We start from the raw sequence: 20,640 nt of genomic DNA, 5'->3' as shown, positions 1-20,640 counted from the left end.
GCCAAATATATAACACACGAAGAGATAACCATAACTAAATAGGATGAAATATAATAAAATAAGCACAAATTGATTGATAGCTAGACAGTTTATTGATTACAAAGGACATTTCCAAGAAATGCAGTTAACACAAAGAACAATAAATTAAATGTAATTATAAAATATACAAAAATAATGGAATAAAAATAAACAAAATAATTTGCAGGGTAAATTACAATAAAATGAAGAGACAGCATAATATAACATTAAATATATAATACTGTAAAAAGGATAAACATAGGGAGTGAAAAGTCACAAAAATGCTAAATTAATCCGAATAATAGATGGATGGCGATCTAGGACAAAATTAATTGAAAACAACAATGAATACAGATATTTCCAAAAAGAAGTGTAAAACTGCCCAAAATGTCTTTTGTAAGATGAATAATTAATATTTAGGGCTAACGAGGTCTAACCCACGGTGGACAATTAACTGATCCCTGTGTGTCCCAAGACATTCGTCCGTCTGGTGTCCGTTTGAACCACAGAACGGCAATACGACTGAAAGCAAACACACAAGTAGTGTTTAGAAGTGAATGACTATTTCTCTCCCTGCCCAATGCAGCAAGATACAATCAAGTGGGTGTACAACAACAGTGAAAGCGCCCACGAGGACAACCAGAGGAGCAATCACAAGGCCACCCCGGAGGAGAACGGCGACGGCTTTGAGTGCAAAGTTGAAGGTGATCACACCAGCACGGTTTTATCCCGTGGGCCGCCTATTGAGTACCACTGATGTAGACTATGTTGGCTGTGTCTCAGAGGTGATGGACAAGTTTAACACCATCGCCATCATCGATGGCAAGAAGGACCACGTGAGCCTCACGGTGGACAACGTGCACCTGGAGTACGGCGTGGTGTACGACTACGACAGCACGGCCGGCATCAAGTGTCACGTCCTGGAGAAGATGCTGGAGCCCAAAGGCTTCTTCAGCCTCACTTCCAAGGTATTCTGCTTAGTTAGCATGGCACACTGCTTCTACACTGGGCACAACTTAGCGACACAGCTACACACCCCTTTCAATAGCTGGCGAGAGGTGGCGCTTGAAAAAAGTCAAAATAAAGCCTTTTGGATACTTTTAGAGTAGCCGTTCTTAAACGTTTGAAGCCACCCAGCCAGCCCCTTCAATATCTCTCTGTGCAGATCCTGGAGGCTCTGGCGCGTAATGACGACACTCTGGTGCAGACGTGCGCTAGGTTGACAGCCGGCTGTGACGTCATGCCGGAGGAGCTGCAGGTGCGCTTCAACGCCATGTGCGCGGAGAAGGTTGAGCACATCAACCGGCGTATCACCAACTACAGGAAGGTGAATTCGGTTGTGTACGTGACTGATGTGAAGTCGATTCTATTGAGCAGTTCGGAGAAGTTCCATTTCCGGTTCCAAGGTTAATATCACGCCTCACTAATATTTTTGTCCATTTAAAGTTATGTAGCCCTTTGTTTCAGCCTGTATGTCTGTAGGCATAAAAAATGACTCATAAAGAGTCAAAACTGGTCTTGTATTAATTACCAGTCATTTTATAAATAGCACAGCCACAACCAGGCCTCTTTTATGTAAGATGTCTCCTACTCTGGCACATTCCTTCTCAAGAGAAAGGAAAGTGGGGCTTAGGGAGGGGGAAAGGAATGTCATTAAAGGGAGTAGGGAAGGAAATGACACAAGTGGGAAGGACACATGGGAAGGCCTGGAATAGTCCCCTCCACATGGTCCTCATGTTGTCCATCTGGATCACATCACTGATCCGTATCACACAACCACAGGGCTGTACTATGTTCAACATATATGATGTAGTCTTACCATCATTGCAGGGAGGAGAGAGTGGGGGGGGGAATACAGTAATATAGTATACAGTCGTCGAAGAATTACAAGAATCAAATTGTAATTATAAGAAAAACGTATTGTAAGGTTTGTTCTCCCTGAGAATAAAGTTGTAACTTAACTAGAATACATTTTAATATTGCAACACATCCATATTTTATTTTAGAAGAAAAACGTTTTTTTTTATGGAGGAAAAAAAAAAAAAAAAAAAGAAATGGGGATTATTATGAGGACAAAGTTGTAAGAATTACCGGTAATGAAAATGCAAAATGAAAAAGTCGATATTTACACCCCCCAAAAAAAGAGAAAAAAGGTACTATAATTTTACTAAAATTACAATTATATTATTCCTTATAATTTTCATTGGAGTGTTACAACAACAAAAACTAAAAAAGGTAATTTTGAGAGGAGAAAAAAAAATGCTTATTTTCTGAGAACAATTTGAATATTTCCTTATAAAAAAGTTTTAATTTTATGAGAATAGTCATAGTATTGTGAGAAAAAGTGTTGTTTTTATTCAAGTCGTTGCATCAATAAATTTGTGCTTTAGTGAGGGGAAAATATTATTTAAAAAAAGCTAGCATTTTCCAAAAATAGTGATTTTCCAAGACAAAAGTTAGTCGTATTGTGACGGGGGGGAAAAAAAATCACTGTGCACGAAAAGTCGACATATCACAAAAACAAAATCTGAATTTTATAATTGTATTACGTATTTTACTAACTGTTTTCTTCTTACGTTATGGGATTGTTCGTGTAAAATTACCTGATTCTTAAAAAAAAAATAAAAATTTAAAATTTACAACTTTATTTACGTAGTGTAGTCTTATGTAACATATAAATGTGCAAACGTATTCCCGTAACATTACAAAAAAAAAGGTAATTTTATGAATATGTATTTCTATTCCAATGTATGTGAACCATCCACATGCCTTCACTTTGTGTGGGTGAAGTATCACTGCCATAAACAAAAAGCAGTTCCATTGTTTTATACCAATTTCTGTGAAGTGACTCAATGTAGTGTGTGTGTGTGTGTGTGTGAGAGAGAGAGAGAGAGAGAGAATGATTATACAGTCAGTTCTGCCATTGATCATGTGACTCATACAAGTAGTAGGCTATTTTTCAATTATAAATGATTATTAATTTCTTCCGCCTTGACTTAATGTGCTGCACATGCATGATTTATTTGCAGTTTGCCCGGGTGCTGAAGAACAGGGCCTGGCCCACGTTCAAGCAGGCCAAGGGCAAGGTGTCACCCTTGCACAGCAGCGACTTTTGCCCCACCAACTGTCACGTCAACACCATGGAAGTGTCCTACCCGAAGACCACCACCTCCTTGGGCAGCTCCTTCGGGGTGCAGCTTGACAACCGAAAGAACACGCCGGAGAAAGGCGGACGGTGCGCCGCCGAGCAGGGTGAGGCTTGCCGGACTCTACCATTTGCATTCTGGGGATGGGGGGTGTGGACAGTTGCATCAAGACTGAAGACAAAATAAGTTCCACTAATGTGAAAAATGTTAGGGACGCTGCATTTTTATTCATTTGTCTAATGATATATTAGCTAGCTGGCTACTTCCTGGTTCACAGATGATGACGTGAGACAATGGGACCATACCGTTTTTGACCATAGGGTGGTTGTATAGAGTCTAAAAATTTTTTTACAAAAAATCAGCTAGTAAATGTGAAAGAAGTGTCATTTTTATTACGTTAGTTGGGGGAGGGTGGGCCCGTGGTTCCACTGCAACTAAAAACAACTCCATATTTTTACTTACTGGTTCCCAGAGGATGACGTAAGGAGATGAGACTTACCATTTTTGATTTGGGTGTGGTGTTTGTGTTCCTCCAGGTAAGCTGAGCCCCATGGTCCACATCCAGCACACCATCACCTCCATGGCGGCCCCCTCCGGACACAGCCTGGGCCGCTCGGAGGGCCACGGCTTACGCTTCCTGCTGCGGGAGGAAGACCTGCTCACCCTGGACGCGTACCACAAGCTCCTGGACAAGCTGGAAACCGTCGTCAAGGAGATGCAGACGCACGGCGGACATATTCACGAGTGAGTTCACATTTTCTATAGCGACTGAAGCATAACTTTGACATCAGGAGTCGTGTGTGTGTGTGTGTGTGTGTATATAAGAAAATCAGCGTTTTAATAGCTGTCCGCTGTCGTGACTGATGCACTTTAACATCAACTCTCCCATATATCGAAGATAAACCGCACAAAGGGGTTGAAACCACCCCTACCTTGCCCACCCCTTTGCTCCAACCGTGGTCACCATGCACCCAAGCGGTCTCCTCATGTCTTTATTAGCCGTTAGCCAATCGCAGAGCTGACAGGGCGTCTCCATGGTGATGGAATGCCACTGTGTTGTGGAGGGCCTTTGTGCGAGTGGACGCTAATGAGGTGTCTCTGCAGGAGGAGAAGAGGAAGGGAGGTGCATAAACTAGAATTTAGGTCGCAATGAGGGAGAAACTGTTGTTTATTTAACGTACTTCTGCTTATGTATGTGTAGTTTTTATGCTGCAGACAATGCTGCTGACTATTATTGCCGCTGTTCACATTCACTTCTGTCTAATTAGTATCCGTTTATTTAACTATAGTTGCCAATCCACATCTATATAGACTGATACGTGCACAGATAATTGCTTGCATACAATGCTGCCGACTCTTCTTGCTGCTGTTCACATTGACTTTTTCCTATTCTGTTCTACACCTCCGCTCAGCCTGTTATCATCCATCACGTACCCGTCGGCGTCCGAGGCCAAGAGCCCGGAGGTTTTCGTATCTGCCGAGAGCGATGGCGACAAGGGCGAGCGCAACGGGAAGAAAGTGTGTTTTAACGTGGCCGGGGACGAGCAAGAAGACTCGGGCCATGACACCATCAGCAACAGGGACTCGTACAGGTAAGAAAGACTTCTACGTCACTTTGTACTTCATACAATTGTGAGCCGCTGTAAAATGATGCACTGTTTGAACATTAACACTGTGCTTCCCTATAGAAAAATAAAAATGTGTTCTTAATGAGTCAATTAAAATGTGTAACATAAGTTAAATGCAAATTGTACCTAAATACATTATTGAAACATGTTGTAATGATTGCACTATGGATGGGTTGATTGTTAAACTGAATTGCTCTTCTGGGACTTAATAAAGTTCTGAATCTGAAAACGAGCATTTCTTAAACATTAAATATGAAGATATTCTATTTAAAAAGTTAAATCCAGTTGAAATGTACTGTAGTGGGTAGAAGAAAACAAAAAAGTCACTGTAACATTGTGCAGAGTTTGAACATTTAATGTAGTCATTGTTTCGCATGCAGCTAGAGGGAGCCCGCATACCACACTTTGAAAAAGTAAACATGGAGACAGAAAATATAACAGTACTCGCAGTCATATATTCTTTATCCTCTGCGGAGAACGACTAGTATTAGTGCCACACTGATGAGTTGGGACGTTTCAATGAAGCGTTATAATGAATCCCACCTCTCGGGAGCAGACGCCCTGCTGCAATACGATTGTCTGCTGCATCCAGGCAAGACTCCTTAGAACTCCAGTGTGATTCATAATACGCTATTATAGAGTGCTCTTTTTCCTCATTAAAATACATACTCCATTTCTCCCCCCCATCGCAGTGATTGTAACAGTAACAGGAACTCCATCGCCTCCTTCACCAGCATCTGCAGCAGCCATTGCAGCTCATACGTCCACAGTGACGAGATGGACTCGGGTACAGGCTGCTAAACCATAGTGAACTATAATTAATGAACGGTACAAATATTAAACGTCGCCTATGTCATGACAGGGGACGAGATGGCGTCCAGCGTGTGGCTATCCCACGAAAAGGAAAAGAAGCTTCACAGCTTCCTGGAGCACCTTTTCAGCCAGGTGAGAAGACGCCCGGCAGAGAGGTGTTGAATCATGCAAGAGCGCTGTAAAGTGGATTTCAAGATTTCTTTATCAATACATCATACATGCTGAAAACGTTGCAAAGACTGCATTACTGAATTGTAAATATATGGCGTTATATGGCCACTTTAGAATTCATTGAATTCATGTTGGCCGTGAGTGTGCGCCCGTAGAGAGAGGTGCAAGAGCAAGCGTCTGTTCGTCCTGAGCCCTTGCATCTCCTCAGGTGGACTCCATCAGCAGCATGCTGCGGGGTGCGGTAGTGGCCCGGGCCTTCGAGCAGACCAAGTGCTTCATGCCGGGGAGAGGCTTCCAAGGTCAGAAAAACACCCAAATGCTAAAGTGATGCTAAGCTAACGAGGCTAGCTACAGGTGGGTGTTTTTGTTTTGTCAGAATTTCAGCAAGAGTTGGAGCCCAAGATGAACTACGCCAAGAGGTTGCGTCTCCACGTCAAGCAGGATCCGTGGAACCTCCCCGGGAGTGTCCAGGCACTCACGCAAACCATCGCAAAATTTGTCGAAGGTGGGTGTGCGCAGGAAGCACCGTGCACCCCCACAAAAGTGCTCATTTTATTTTGCGCAGCAAAATCAGCCTCCGGGGCTGAAGAAAAACTGGCTAAATATGTTGTTGTTATCCTAAAATGCATCCTCACAGAAGGTGCACCATCCCATCCCACCCAAATAAATGCTCAATAAAAAAAAAATCTAAATGTTATTATTAGACTATACTGCACCCATTTCAGCTTTCCCACAGGTTTAGCACACCCCTTCTCTTCGAGGGGCAACAGCTCGAAAGACTTGGCGCACCCCTTCCCACCCAAGTATATGCTCATATTTAATTGCAGTTGATAGAACGCTGTTTTATGTTTATTTTTCTGCAGAGGTGAAAACGAGGCTGCTCTTGGTCCTGCTCCAGTATACAGGTTTGTCTGCTCGCCGTCGCCGCTCTAATACACTTGAGTTGACAAAACGGCAAAACGCAAAAGGAAATGTACTCGCCAAAGACAGAAGGTACAACTTGGCGTCTAAAAGGCACATTCAATTCGGCTTTATGGCGCATTAAAAAAGTCCACGAGAATTAAAAAGTCCCCATAAAGCTATTGGAGGCATTCAAAACAGCATCAGTATCATCAGTATTTGCGCTAACGGCGCTATAAAACGGCAGACCCTCCCTAACAGGATGTTTATTTACATTTACAACCCCGACGCACCACAAATGGCGACGCTAGAATGGCCCTGGAGAAATGTTCGCGGTTCTTCTTCTTCTTGATGAAACTTCAGGACCGCGCAGTCTGGTTTTCTCAACATTAATTTCTCCCAATCTGACGTGTTGCGGCTTCCCTCCAGACTCTGAGATCCAGTTGCGTCGAGATATGGTCTTCTGTCAGTCGCTGGTGGCGGCCGTATGCGCCTTTTCTGAGCACCTGCTGGCTGTTCTCAATCAGGTGAGTTGCACATCAGTGGAACGATCCAAGATAAAGAAATGAGGGAAAGGAGAGAAAGCACAAACGTTTTTAATAAAGGAGGAAAAGAACAAAAAAATTATAAATTCCAAAAATAAAAAAGCGAAAAACAAAACCAAAAAATTAGAAAAGGAGAAGATCAAAAGAGAGGCAAAAGGAGATAAAAAGGAAAATGAGAATAATGGGGAAAAGGAGGGAAATTAAAAAAATGACAAAATAGAAACGAAAGAAAAAAAGGTTAAAAAGCCTGAAAAATTTAGAAAAGCGGGAGGGGAAAAAAAGAAACATTGGAAAATGTTGAGACAAATTGAGAAAAGATCATGAAAAAGTCTAAAAAATAGAAACAAAAAGGAAACACTGAAAAGCGAAATTAAAAAACTGGAGAAAAAAAGTCCCCAAAACTAAAATTGAGGGGGAAAAAAGAGAGAGAGAGAGAGAGAGAGAGAGAGAGAGAGAGAGAGAGAGAGAGAGAGAGAGAGGGGGTGGGGGACCCTTAAACATTTTGAAAGAAAAGAAAAACGAGAAACAAATGTGACAAATATTGATTTGTGTCTTTTCGTATACATGTACGTGTAGTTCCACTGTGCGGGCAAGGAGGCGGAGCCAGAGCAGGACCCCCAGGACCTGCAGGAGGCTCAGGAAGCCAGCAGACGATGGCTGGAGCAGATCGCAAGTGCGGGGCTGCTCTTCCACTTCCAATCGCTTCTCTCGCCCAACCTGGTGAGAAACCAATTCATTTTCACTGACCGCCGCTCTCGACCACTCATCGTTTGTGACAACTGACTCAGCGCAAGCGGCCATTTTGAACAAACACCCCATTGGTTTTCAGACGGACGAGCAGGCCATGCTGGAGGACACTCAGGTGGCGCTGGTGGACCTGGAGAAAGTCACCTTCTACTTCCAGCACTTTGAAGGGGAACCCCGAGTGGCCAGTATGTACACGCTCATGTACTTTATTCTTATTTAGATGAATTTTATGGGACTGCTGCGGAGAACGCAGTACCGCTGAGATTTAATATCTGTCTCGTTTTATTTTCGTGGGAGTATTTTTGTTCGAGGTTGAACGTTCTCAGCTAAAAACGCAGACAGTTGCCAAGTCGGTCACATGACCACAGCCCCTCCACCCTGCAAAGACCCGATGCTCAATGTTATTCCGTCTAATTACGCTATTCGATGTAGTAGCATTTTCAAAATAAAAGCTCCAAATTAAGACATTCTTCCATAGTTAACTCAAGTTTTCACATTTCTTAACCAGTTTAAACCATTCCAATGTAATGTAAAACCAAATGGCTGAATTTTCTAAGTAAAAGCACCAAATAAAGATGTTTTTACATTATGTTGGAATGGTTTTAATCAGTTAAGAAATGTGGAAATTTGAGGTAATCCTTCCAACAAATCGTAACAGCTTCTAATCGTTCGGATCATTCAAATCTCCCAATTTAGTGGATTTTCAAAATAAAAGCCTGAAATTAAGAAATGTTGATGTATTTACCTTCTCTGGTCTCATTGATTTATAATTAAAAATAAATAAAAAAGTATTTGGTCTTTATCAGTCTAAAATAGTCTATCAATTTGAATCTTTATTAAAAGTATTTAGTCTTTCAATGGTCTACTTGAAAATGGACCACTTTTTGTTGAGAGCAAAATTTGAAATAGTTCTCCAAGGCGAGCCCAACTCACAATTAATCCTTCACAAATGCAGGTCTCGGACTTGCAAGAGTCAGCAGGCCCATTTAAGATTTCCGCGGGAGATTTCTAATTTATGATGTCATCTTGTCTGCAGACATGCCCGTGTGGTACCATGTGGAGGGCACAAGGCAGCACCTGAAGGTTTTCCTCCAGCTGGAGAGTTTTTACTTCTCTCAGCTGCCGGCCCGGCTGAGAGGCGGTGGCGGCGTCAAAATCTACACCGTGCTCTTCACGCAAGGTACGCTGGGAATGTTTTTTATTTATTTATTTATTAAGGACTCCTTAATACGCCACCCTTCCATCCTTGTCTAGCGCTGGAGAGCATGGAGGGCTACTACTACAGAGATAACGTGTCTGTGGAGGAGTACCAGGCCCACATCAACGCCGCCTCGCTGGACAAAGTTAAGCAGTACTACAAAAGGCTAAGGTACACCATGTGCATTACAGTGGTGCATTGAATTGCGTGTGCAATGCAACACACGCATTCGTACACAAACGAAGACTGAAGACTGTCACAACTGCACAATAAGCTGCAGTAATAAGTTTTTCAAAATATGAGCTGTCGTTCAGCAGATTTTGTGCTTTGACTTTGGCAAATAGTGAACAATTTTTCAAGAAATAGGCTTCAAGATTTTTACTTGCATTCTTTTTAATTGTCATTACTGTATACTTTTATAAAGTGCAATATTAAAGAGTGCTTTCGTAGTTTTAAAAATGTATTGCATTTATTTTGAAGGGAGGCTGGAACGAATGAATGAAAAGAGGGTTTGAGATGCGAGCGGTTTGAGTTACAAGTGTGGCCACGGAACGGATGAAACACATCTCATGGCACCACTGTTGTCGTTTTTTGTAGAGGATAAAGGCTAAATACCCGTGCGTATTCTTATCTCTCTTTGCTCTCCATCTTTGCCTCTCTCACTGCCTGACAATTAAAGTCAGTCCAGCAGCACAGTTTACCGCAGAGCACATATGACAGCTCACGTGCCAAAGTGAAAACAAAGAGGTTGTGGGCATGTAATACCAATAATGGTACCATACTGTACCATGTACAGTATGGTGCATATCAATGTTTCATATACAGCGTGACTAATGTTAAGACACTCCAAGCGTACCCCTCGTCTCTTATGTTCAAGTTTGAAAAGCTTAATCTGAAGATAGAAATATATCGCGGCGTCAGGCTCTCCTTAAACAGAAACAATCAAGCGCGCTCCGTGAAATCCATCTGATGCGCGGCTTGCGTTTCAACGTCGCCGACATCTGCTGCCGATTGCGTGATAATTAATAGCAGCGCTGTAACTTCATCATCCCAGTCAAACATTTGCGGGATTTGTAGTCGCAGCATCCAGCGCGACACAAAACCTGGATTTATTGGGATAAGTAATCCCAATAAATCCACACACGGCTTTTCATTTCATTCAAAATAATCAATTTATGTGCATTAAATGGTGCTGGTTAATGTTTGTTCGGCAAACGCGCCACACTAGTTGAAAAAGATCTAAATCAAAGTTCTTTGTTCACAATCCTATCAATCGAACGGGAATGGGAACCAAAACAGGAAGTAGAAACATACCAAAATAAAACTGGCACGAAACAACACTTTGCTGTAATGTATTGCGGCTAGCTAGTCAGCGGCTAATGTAGCAGTCTTCAACTTGATTCACTGCAAACGGATGGACTCAAAAATCTTTCACGAAAATGTTACTTATTTGTGGGTTGAGAATCCTTTTGGGCGGCACGGTGGTCAACTGTTTAGCACATCTGCCTCACAGTTCTGAGAACTCGGGTTCAAATCCGGCCTTCCCTGTGATGATTTTGAATGTTCTGGCCGTGCCTGCGTGGGTTTTCTCCGGGTATTCCGGTTTCCTCCCACATCCCAAGAACATGCACCGTAGGTTAACTGAAGACTCTAAATTGTCCGTCAGTGCGAGTGGTTGTTTGTCTGTGTGTCCTGCGATTGGCTGGCGACCAGTTCAGGGTGTACCTGGGATTGGCTTCAGCACGCCTGCGACCCTAGTTGAGGATAAGCGGTATGCAAAATAAATGGATGGATAGAGAATCCTATGAAGCCAACAGGAATGGGAACCAAAACAGGAAGTAGAAACCTACCAAAATAGATTTTAGTACTCTACTCCTTAACTTATCGATTTTTTTTTTTGTGGGTGCTGGCTCGAAATCTTTTATTTAGCCCAGAAGAGCAGGCCAGCTTTACCCCCCGCTTGCGTCAGTCGTTCACGATCGATACGCGTGTCAAGCGAATGAAGACAAGCGCGTGTGCTACATATCGCACCAGGCGACCGCTCAGCATGGCCGTCACGTTCGTCAGAGCCCGCTTGCGTTGTCGACGCTCGTCCCCCGGCCCGCCGTGTCGCCGTACGCGACTCGCCTGGTAGCATTCCGGCTGGCCGGCTGAAATTGGACCGGGGGTCATTTTGGCCCGTTGCAACGTTCTGCATTTGACCCCGATGGTGTGACGCTGCAAGATGTCATCGGTGGCGGTGAACGGCTCTGATTGGTCACAAGAATGGAAACAGGAAGAAGGTTTACTGTACGGACGAATGGGGAGTCAAAATGTTGTTGGTTGATAAGTGTAATAATTACAGTACATGGATGAGCTAGTGATGTGCTGCTTCAACTGTTACTTCTACTAGTACTAGTACTACTGGACTGCTACTTCTACTACTTTTACCGGGTACAATTATTTGACTTGTGCTACTACTAGTGCGATGTACGTTCAGCTGTCGCGGTCGTCATCTTGAGTTAAGCGCGCCGATCGAAGAATTGTTCTTGCCGTTCTTGGTTTGAGCGCCGAGGCCGTCTTGAAGCAATTACACGGGCCGTTATCCCGTCCCTGGCCAGCTTCTCCCAGCGGCCGCTTGGGGAAACGGATTTATGGGGTGTGAGCCAACACCTGCACTCTGGTCTTAAGGTGCTGCCTAGTTTATTTTTATATATCTAAAATACTCTCCAACTGTCTGCATTCTTCCCCTCTGTTGCATGGTGTCACATCTCCTTTAAACCCGTGTGAATGCGTACCATACATCATTACTGCCTCCCGCTTTCAGCAAAAGCCAATGCGATTCTATTTCACCCGCTTTAATATACCATAGTGTTGCTATTTTTAGCACACGAGTGGATTACGGAGATTTGATGCCGTCCCACACTGTTTGCGTCCCAAAGATGATGCCGGGTCACCGCTGCCCCCGGTGGCGGGGCGTGACATGACGCTAATAAGCAGGTCCTGTAAGTTTTTTTCAGAAAAGAAAGCCGATGACGTGCAAGGTTTTAAAAGAAGTACTTTTGTTTGACGTGTGTGTTGCTCTGCTTCATTAAGTCCATATGGTGATTGTTGTTTCTTCCCCCTCAGGGCTTTCTACATGGATCAGTCCAACATGCCGCCCAGCTCTGCACCCAAAGCTGCCCTCATAGATAAGGTAAGAATTACAAACCGCTGCCAAATATTAAAAAAGCATGAGGTAAGATGCAATGTTTTTATAATCTATTGTCAATAGAATAGAAAAAAAAATTGCCATCGCCCATCCAAACCAGGAAGTAGCCTGATAACTAATAGATGATAGATGGATAAAAAAACCTTGAAATTTATTTTTTGTTGTTGTTGTTTTGTTTTTGTTTTTTTGCCTTGGTGCACGTCTAAATGTTTTGTTTTTGTTATACAAAAGGAAGAAATTCTCACTATCCAATTACACTTTTGAAAAATATTTTTTTAGAAAACAACAACAAAAAATGGCAAGAAAAGGAGTAGTAGTAGTAATTAATAAGTTGATACAATATTTTTCCAACGATCCCGATAATACGGCTATAATCCGTATATTGTAAGATAATGTGCGATACCGTCAATGTAAAAAAAGATTGAATATCAATAGTTAATCCTGTTGTATTGATAGTTTAAGGGATACTGATCCAATATCGTATTTTGTCCAAGCCTTACTAGGGCGATACAGTGGTGCCTTGACATACAGTTTTAACTTGTTCCATGACCACGCTCGTAACTGAAAACACTGAAATGAATGAAAATGCCTACCAAAAAAAAAAAATATATATATATATATATATATATTGTAATATGTATTTTAATGAGGAAAACAAACACTATAATATTGTACTTGATAAAGAGTAGAGTAAGAACATATATTTAAAGAATGTAAAGAACTAAACACATTATGATTGAATGCTTGAATTCAATTCATTGTGCTGCTCCTTCTGTTGTGCCTGTCTTGGCCAGCGGGAGGAATATAATACAGACATGTTGTGTTGTTCCCAGCTGATGCGTCCCCTGAACGCGGTGGACGAGCTCTATCGCCTGCTGGAGAGCTTCATCCGCTGCCGCCGCACGGCCGCCTGCCAGTACACCGCCTGCGGGGCGTCCGGGGTGGGCCTGCTGACGGTGGCCTCGGAGCTATGCTCGCGCCTGGGGGCCGCCCACGTGGTCATGTGCAACAGCGGCGTTCACCGGTAAGCGCGCACGTTGCGCATCCCTTGACTCCCCCGCTCACCTTTTCGCATTTACGCGACGGCGGTTGCCTCGAACTGCCTTTTTTAATCCCGATGTCTACAGTTCTTTAATTAGAAGCAAAGATTTTCCACCGAATTGGGCCCGTTGGTTCTCACGAGCATGCTGGGCTTATCCAGTATTATGCTCCATAGTCTCCACTTTAATGCAGGGGACAGTTTTCTTGCTGTCGACTCGAATAAAATAGGATAAACACCCAGAAATGACGAAGATAAACACAGTTTCTGTGCTCCATAGTCTCCACTTTACTGGAGTGTCCTGTTTTACTGCTGCCCTCATTCTCGAATAACATTTTATTCTTATACAATGTAACGTAATAATCGACCTGCCGTCAGGACCAGCTTAATACCGTAGAAGTTATTAACTAACCCTGGTTAGTACATCAGCTAGAAAAGCCTTTCAGACCGCTTACGTCGGGGCAATATTGTATGCCGACTGTCCGCGAATTCGTCTTTACAGTGGAAGTCTAGTCAGGTCAAGGGTCGTCTCTGTCGGGTCGCGGCGCTTTCAAACTGCTCTTGCCCACACACAAACAAACCCACGTTGGGTTAATAACATCGCAGAAAGTTTCCATTAGAGATCAGCTCGGCGTGACTTGATCAAGCCATCGGTCACATGAAAACCCTCCGGCGAGCGGGCGGGCGGGCTCGTGTGAGCGCGACAGAAAGATATGGAAACTGTCACCGGGGCGGAGGAGGAGGAGGAAGATGAAAGGCCGGGCGCGCTGGTGATAAACGATCGGGATATTTCCGTCCCCTTGCCCAATTGATGAACGGCGGCTCGGCTCGCGGCGAATTAGCGGTCGATGAGAAAGGAGGCGATTGACTGGTCTCCTACTTGAAAGTTCCAACTCTGCTCTGAGAAACAGTGACATTCAAAAACCATGCCACATTGAATACATTTAATCATGTAGAGAATGAGGGGTCTCCTGTACTTACGTTTGGCAGAATTTGATCTGAGAGGAGATTGAGGGCAGCAGCTATAGTCCCCACTTTTCCACAGCAGCCCGTGTTTGTGTCGCCCTCAGTCTCCTCAGATAAAAGAAGTGATGAGGATGAAAATCTAGAAGTACAAAAAAAAAAAACGAATACAAAAAAATGGCCGATTTTTGCATATTCAAAAAGGGCTAATATCGGCCGATTTGATCGGCCTGCCAATTAATTGGTCAGGCCCTACTCCATAGTCTCCACTTTGTTGCAGCAGCCGGTCTTTTCCACTGTCCTGAGTCTCCTTTCGAATAAAATGCTAGACTTGGCAAAAATAAACACACATTAGCTATACTCCATAGTCTCCACTTTGTTGCCGCAGCCTGTTTTCACAGCTGCCCTTAGTCTCCTTTTGAATGAAAGACTAGAAATGGCTAAAATAAACAGCTCTACTCCATAATCTTTGCTGCAGCTGCCTGTTTTCGTGTTTCCCTCAGTCTCCTCTCGGTTAAAAGAGGATAAACATCTTGAAATGACTAAAATAAACATGTTAGCTATATTTGTCAGTCTCCACCTGCCCCCCCCCCTCACTAACTCTATTAGCATCCTTTGTTGTTTTTATTCTTTTGTTTCTTGTGCTCGATGGCTTTGGACTCTGCAGGGGTGTAAAGTGGATTGGAACAGCGTGAAACAGGCGGCCATAAATCACCTCATAGCGGCTCCTATAAAGCGAGACAGAGAGAGAGAGCGAGAGAGAGGATGCCTCGCGCTATTCCTTCATCCCGCTCCAGCTCCAGAGATATTTAAAGATCCAAGTTTTTTTTTGTTTGTAATTTTAACCCCCCGTCGTTATCAATGTGGAAAAGGGTGCTGAAATATTCCGGGCTAGCCTGCTGCAGAATTTGCGCCCGTCGTGTAACTTTCTCTAAAGGAGCTTTTTCCAAACTACTACTTCTTTCAAAGTTCTCCTCCTGCACTACACACCCTCATAAGTCCGCCATTACACCCAGTAGGTGTTGAACGAATAATGTTTGGACGTAGGAAAGAGAGCACTCCATAATATTCTACCTTATTTGAAAAAACATACTTTAATGACATAATTAAATAAAATTAAACCATTTTTGTCTCACTGAACCAATTGAATAGCCATTGTGCTGCTTTTTCTGTGTCCGCCTTGGCCACAAAAAAAGACCGACAGACGGATATACTGTTCATTGAGACGTCTCAACTCCTCTACGCTCATCAGTATAGCACTAATATTGGTTGTTCTTCACAGAGGATAAAGAATATATAACAGAGTACTGTTATATTGTGTCTACGTGTTGCTCCACTGTTTGTGTTCAAGCCGTCACTTAAATGGTTATAGCACCGCAACATATGGGAAATGCTATTAAGTGGGAGCATTAAGCTATGTAGATGTTTTACAGGTGCAATTCTTTTTGTTTCATGTTTAGTTTGACAGTAAACTTCAAACGGGAGTGGCAATAAACGACTTGAAGCTTCTTTTTTTGAAGAATTCTGCCCTAATTGCCAAAGTGCTGCTTATTGTGAGTGATGTTCGCTGCCACCGCAGCGGCGGTGAATGACTGCTCGAAAAATGTGCAGGCCGAGTCGATGCGGCGTAGTAAAGTCGACGAAACGGTTCGAACCCCGCGCATGCGCCGCCCCGCACAATTTTCAACAACTTTTGTCTGGCATGTTCCAATTCCTTTGCACCCCAAGGGAGAGCGAGTCAATGGAAGCACGGCAGGCAGTTTGGGAACTTTGGACAGTTCAATTTGCAGTGAAAAGATTCGCGATCGATAAACCAGCACAGCTAGTTCAAGCCGGAAAGGTCACCCAGTTACTCGCTCTCTGAGGGTTGTCGTTTCACGCACTTGTCTTCCATATGTGTTTGGGTGTTTATCTGTGTCAGCACGCACACACACAGACACACACACGTCGCCGCTAATGACTCACCAACTGGTGTCAACAAGCCTTCCCCCCCCCCCCCCACATCAAACACCTTGGGCAACGAAAGCAAATCCCTGTCACCCCAAGAGCCACAACAGATGCACTGACAACTGGGAAAGGCGACAACAAGCTTTCAACATCCTCATCTGCTATTTTAAAATATTTTTCCTATTTCCCCCCCCCCCCCCCCCCCCACATCTTTCCGGTGTTTTACTTGAATTCACTCTGCATTTTCAGCCTTTTTCCCTGTTTAAAAAAAAAAAAAAAAAAAAAGCCCTTCATATTTTCCTATAAGTTCATGTTGACATTTAAATATCAGCTCCGGCCTCTTTTAACCATGTGATGGACGTACACCCTGACTGTGTGTGTTTTTTGCCACAGGTGCACCCTAAGCTTGACGCTGGAGCAGGCCATCCTGTTAGCCCGCAACCACGGGCTGCCCCCTCGCTGCATCATGCAGGCCACGGACGTCATGAGGAAACAGGTGACTCCGTTACACGGCACCGCTATTGACTGCGCATTTTGTCGGTGGCCAAAATGCGACAGATATGACAAAGGCGTCCGCTCGCTTGCAGCCCGACGTTGTCAAAACGTAACAAATGCGCTTTGCTGACATGAGCGTTGAAAATGAAAAGGTCATGGCGGACCAGAGGGAGACGGGACGCCGCGTGTCATGTTTTAAAGGTGGCGCTAAAGGCCACTGATCGATACGCTTTGACAAACACGTTCGTATCCGTACGACGTATTGATTTTGCTCATTAATAAGTGAGTAATGAGAATAAAGTGGATAAAACATTCAGTTTGACAAGAAAATGGATGGAAATGCAAAGCAACAATTGTTTGTAGTGTGTCTGCTAGGCCACTAGTTTGCACTGTAACTACAATGTCGTCTGGCACCTAAGTCAGTAGGTAGATGGTAGATTTTTAAGTTGGTATGTAGCTAGATTGATAAAGAGTAAGTATGTAATTAGATAGCTAGGGTGCTTGGGTTGTAGGCTGGTTATGTTGATACTTGATAAGTCAGCAAGTAGGTAGGAAAATTGGTAGCTCAGTAAGTGTAGGTTTGTAGGTAGCTCGAGTTAAATGGGTAGGTTGGTAATAGGTGGCTAGATTGGAGAAACATCATGAGATCAGTAGTTAAACTGGTAAATCGGTTGGTTGGTAAATAGTTATGCAAGTACGTACGTTAGTAGTTAGGTGCGTTGGCAGGTAAATGGGTATGTAAATAATCAGTCCCTGACCTGCAATGATGCCATCAACAGTTGTAGTCTTCAGGTCTTTCCAGTGAAATGGTTGTCCTCAGCCTTTCGGTCCTGTAATACCGCTTACGGCCTGAAGAGGTTGCTAACGAGTCCTCGGAGCGTCGGCATTCGCAACGAGCTAACGGCAAAAAACAAACAGCACTGAAAAACCTTGCAATGGAATTCTGACGACATTTTCAAGAGGGGGTCGCATTTCTTGCGTTATCGCCGCTGTTACACAATCTCCCGCCGTCGTCCTTTTAGGGGCAATATCTTTGGTCGGCGACTGTGATGGGAATGGAATAATTGCTGATGCTATCCTGCTTTTAGTAGAATGTTGCCATGACCGCTTGTGCGCCGCCTCTCTCACTTGTAATTTCATTTTGTGTGCGTGGGTTTTTGTTAGCGCAGCTTTCTAAATAAAGTTGCCGTGTGTGCACATAAGCAGCTGACGACAGGAGCGTTAGCCTCCTGATTGGGCCGAAAATAGTAATACCAACAACACGTAAACACCATTCATCTGGAAAACTCCTTACCCCTCCACTTTATGGCCCACATAAAAGAAAAAAAAACAGACTTGGGATATACTCCTTCACTTAAAGACCTTTGTTCACCAAAAACTGGTCAAGAACGGGTCTTATGGAACCAAAAACCAGAAGTGGAAACCTACCAAAATACAATGGCAGCACTCAACCACTGTCATGTAAAACATTCAAACATGATTCACTTAAAACACTACCTTTTGTTCCCAAATGACAAGCATATCGCCACTAAGCTGTCGGCACCTTTTGAAAAATGCTAAAGTAGTCTTAAATCTGTACTCAATCAGCAAGCAGATGGACTGAAATGCACCACGTCAGTCACAGAAGAGCCAAATGAAAGGTTCACAAAAAGATGCTCTTTTTTTGTTCCATAAGACCCGTTCTTGACCAAGTGGGAACCTACCAAAATAAAAGCAGCGCTGAACCACTAATGTCATGGAGATCATTCCGACATGGCTCACATAAAACACTATCTTTTAATCACAAATGACAAGCATATGCCAACTTAGCTGTCGACAGCTAGCCAAAATGCTAATGTAGCAGTCTCCATCGTCTCTCAATCAGCCAACAGATCTACTGAAATGCACCATGTCACTTATAGAAAATCCAAATGAAAGTAATTTGTCCACAAAAAGCTGGTCAATAAGGAGTCCGATGGAACCAAAACCAGGATGTAGAAACCCTACCAAAAAAAAAAAATCAGTACTAAACCACAGCAGCGCTAAACCACTGTTAGGTCAAATGTTCACACACAAAACACTCTACCTTTTGTTCACAATTCATCATTATTTCTTTGTGTGCTCTCCCCTTTGTCTCTTTTCAGGGTGCCAGAGTTCAGAACTCTGCCAAGAATTTGGGGGTGCGGGATCGGACGCCATCTTCCGTGCCAAGGTAAAATACGCACAAAAGATTTCCTAACAGAAGACATACAACTTTTTGTTAACAAGTCCCTTTTGTATAATATTTCCCCTTTTTAAACAATGCAATACTGCAACTTACCTGCGTGTATCTCCTCAGGTTGTACAAGCTGTGCCAGCCTCCGCCCCCTGATGGCGACCCATAATGCATTGCAAGCGGGGAGTATGAAGAAGTGCCCATCTACCCAATTCACTTATTTTTACGCTTATATGTCCAGAGTGTCATGTAAATAGAATTTTTAAAAAGCATAATAGTATTTTTGTTTTTGTTTTTAACCATGTGCTTTGTATAGCTCCCAATATGAGCCACTCTTGATATTTTTATTGTAAATGTTTATATATATATATATATATATATATATATATATATATATATATATATATATATATATATATATAAATATATATATATATATATATATATATATATATATATATAAATATATATATTTCCAGTAGGGTATCAGTATTAAGGTGTTTTTTGCTGCATTACTCAGGTTCCACACATATAGATTGCATATTACCGCCAGTGGTAGCTCACGACTATGCAAACTAAAAAAAAAAACAGCACAAATAAGCTAGGTCTGTTTTTTTTACCCAATATATTATACATACACTAAAATCATGTATACAATGTTTAAAAAAAAAAATTATATCTATTAAATTTCATATTGGAGACTGAAATATTGTTGTTTTTTGTTTCATGATAATGACAAAATGCACAGTCAGAATATTACTTTTTTTGAATTTTAAATATTTTTCTTTTATTAAAAAATCTAATTATTAATCTGTTTTACTTAAAAATTTTTTTATTTCAAATGATTTAATTAATCTCATTTGAAATTATTTTACGGCTGTACATTTTATATTTTCCCAAATTGTGGATTTAAAACTACCACATAGCTTTGCCTTAGGAGTGTACAATTAGCTTAATGCTAACAAACAAAGCAAAACAATATAGGCGGGCTAATGAAACTAGTATCAATGTTGCAGTGTTATAACCCTTTAAGGCAATGGATATTTCAATGCAAACTGTGCATCAGCACATTATTACTGCAGCTTACTGAGAAGCTGTGACCGTCTCCATGTACTGTATATCTGTATGTTCGGATTACAATATACTGCTCCCAAGTTGCGCACAACAAAAGGAGCAGCACAATGGACATTGAATTGATGCAAAAATGTGTAAATATGATTTGAGATCAAAATTAGACTCGTGTCTGAAGGCACCAATGTGCAGTGTAAGCTTTGATTTTCAATTTATGGCCTGAAGGTTTTGGCAAGTAATTTTTTTTTTTGTTTTAGTAAACTGAACATTTACATTTTCTTACAAGTCTATAAACGCAATGATTTTGTATATCTGACCAGAAATTTCTTGATTTTTATTTTTATTTTTTTTCCAGTCAACCAAACCACATTTTCTCGAATGGATGCTGCGGGTGTACCTAATGAAGTGACCACCTTGGGCTATACATCATGATCAATATGTTGTATTGATTGATGCCAAGTTGGAAATGGAACCTACATCTTGTGCGGCGAGTTCATTTTTTTGTTAACACTAATTAGCAAATTATGCAGGTTGCCTTTTTAATGAGTGACGCTGCGGTGCGCATGCGTGAGGAG

The 20,640-nt window shown here is 42.5% G+C and overlaps 1 protein-coding gene across 4 annotated transcripts in view; it reads left to right on the top strand.

Annotated features, from left to right (window-relative positions):
* The window catches only part of prex2 (phosphatidylinositol-3,4,5-trisphosphate-dependent Rac exchange factor 2), a 49,406-nt gene extending 30,071 nt beyond the window's left edge, over positions 1 to 19,335 (top strand). For all 4 annotated transcript variants that reach the window (XM_061666452.1, XM_061666451.1, XM_061666453.1 and 1 more), the window contains 21 exons: positions 605 to 722; positions 802 to 986; positions 1,184 to 1,345; positions 3,048 to 3,270; positions 3,701 to 3,908; positions 4,577 to 4,756; positions 5,485 to 5,579; positions 5,655 to 5,737; positions 5,985 to 6,075; positions 6,153 to 6,281; positions 6,640 to 6,681; positions 7,106 to 7,203; positions 7,798 to 7,941; positions 8,051 to 8,153; positions 9,005 to 9,148; positions 9,223 to 9,337; positions 12,275 to 12,341; positions 13,190 to 13,380; positions 16,699 to 16,801; positions 18,924 to 18,991; positions 19,118 to 19,335. In XM_061666452.1, coding sequence (XP_061522436.1) covers positions 605 to 722; positions 802 to 986; positions 1,184 to 1,345; positions 3,048 to 3,270; positions 3,701 to 3,908; positions 4,577 to 4,756; positions 5,485 to 5,579; positions 5,655 to 5,737; positions 5,985 to 6,075; positions 6,153 to 6,281; positions 6,640 to 6,681; positions 7,106 to 7,203; positions 7,798 to 7,941; positions 8,051 to 8,153; positions 9,005 to 9,148; positions 9,223 to 9,337; positions 12,275 to 12,341; positions 13,190 to 13,380; positions 16,699 to 16,801; positions 18,924 to 18,991; positions 19,118 to 19,163 — 2,595 coding nt within the window. In that variant the 3' untranslated portion in view covers positions 19,164 to 19,335. The remainder of the gene's footprint in view (positions 1 to 604; positions 723 to 801; positions 987 to 1,183; positions 1,346 to 3,047; positions 3,271 to 3,700; positions 3,909 to 4,576; positions 4,757 to 5,484; positions 5,580 to 5,654; positions 5,738 to 5,984; positions 6,076 to 6,152; positions 6,282 to 6,639; positions 6,682 to 7,105; positions 7,204 to 7,797; positions 7,942 to 8,050; positions 8,154 to 9,004; positions 9,149 to 9,222; positions 9,338 to 12,274; positions 12,342 to 13,189; positions 13,381 to 16,698; positions 16,802 to 18,923; positions 18,992 to 19,117) is intronic.
* The last annotated feature ends 1,305 nt before the right edge of the window (positions 19,336 to 20,640 follow it).

The sequence above is a fragment of the Phycodurus eques genome, chromosome 21 (assembly GCF_024500275.1).
Source record: "Phycodurus eques isolate BA_2022a chromosome 21, UOR_Pequ_1.1, whole genome shotgun sequence".
NCBI lineage: Eukaryota > Metazoa > Chordata > Actinopteri > Syngnathiformes > Syngnathidae > Phycodurus > Phycodurus eques.
Note: the sequence above shows the minus strand (reverse complement) of the source record. Positions and strands in the feature narration are given on the sequence as shown.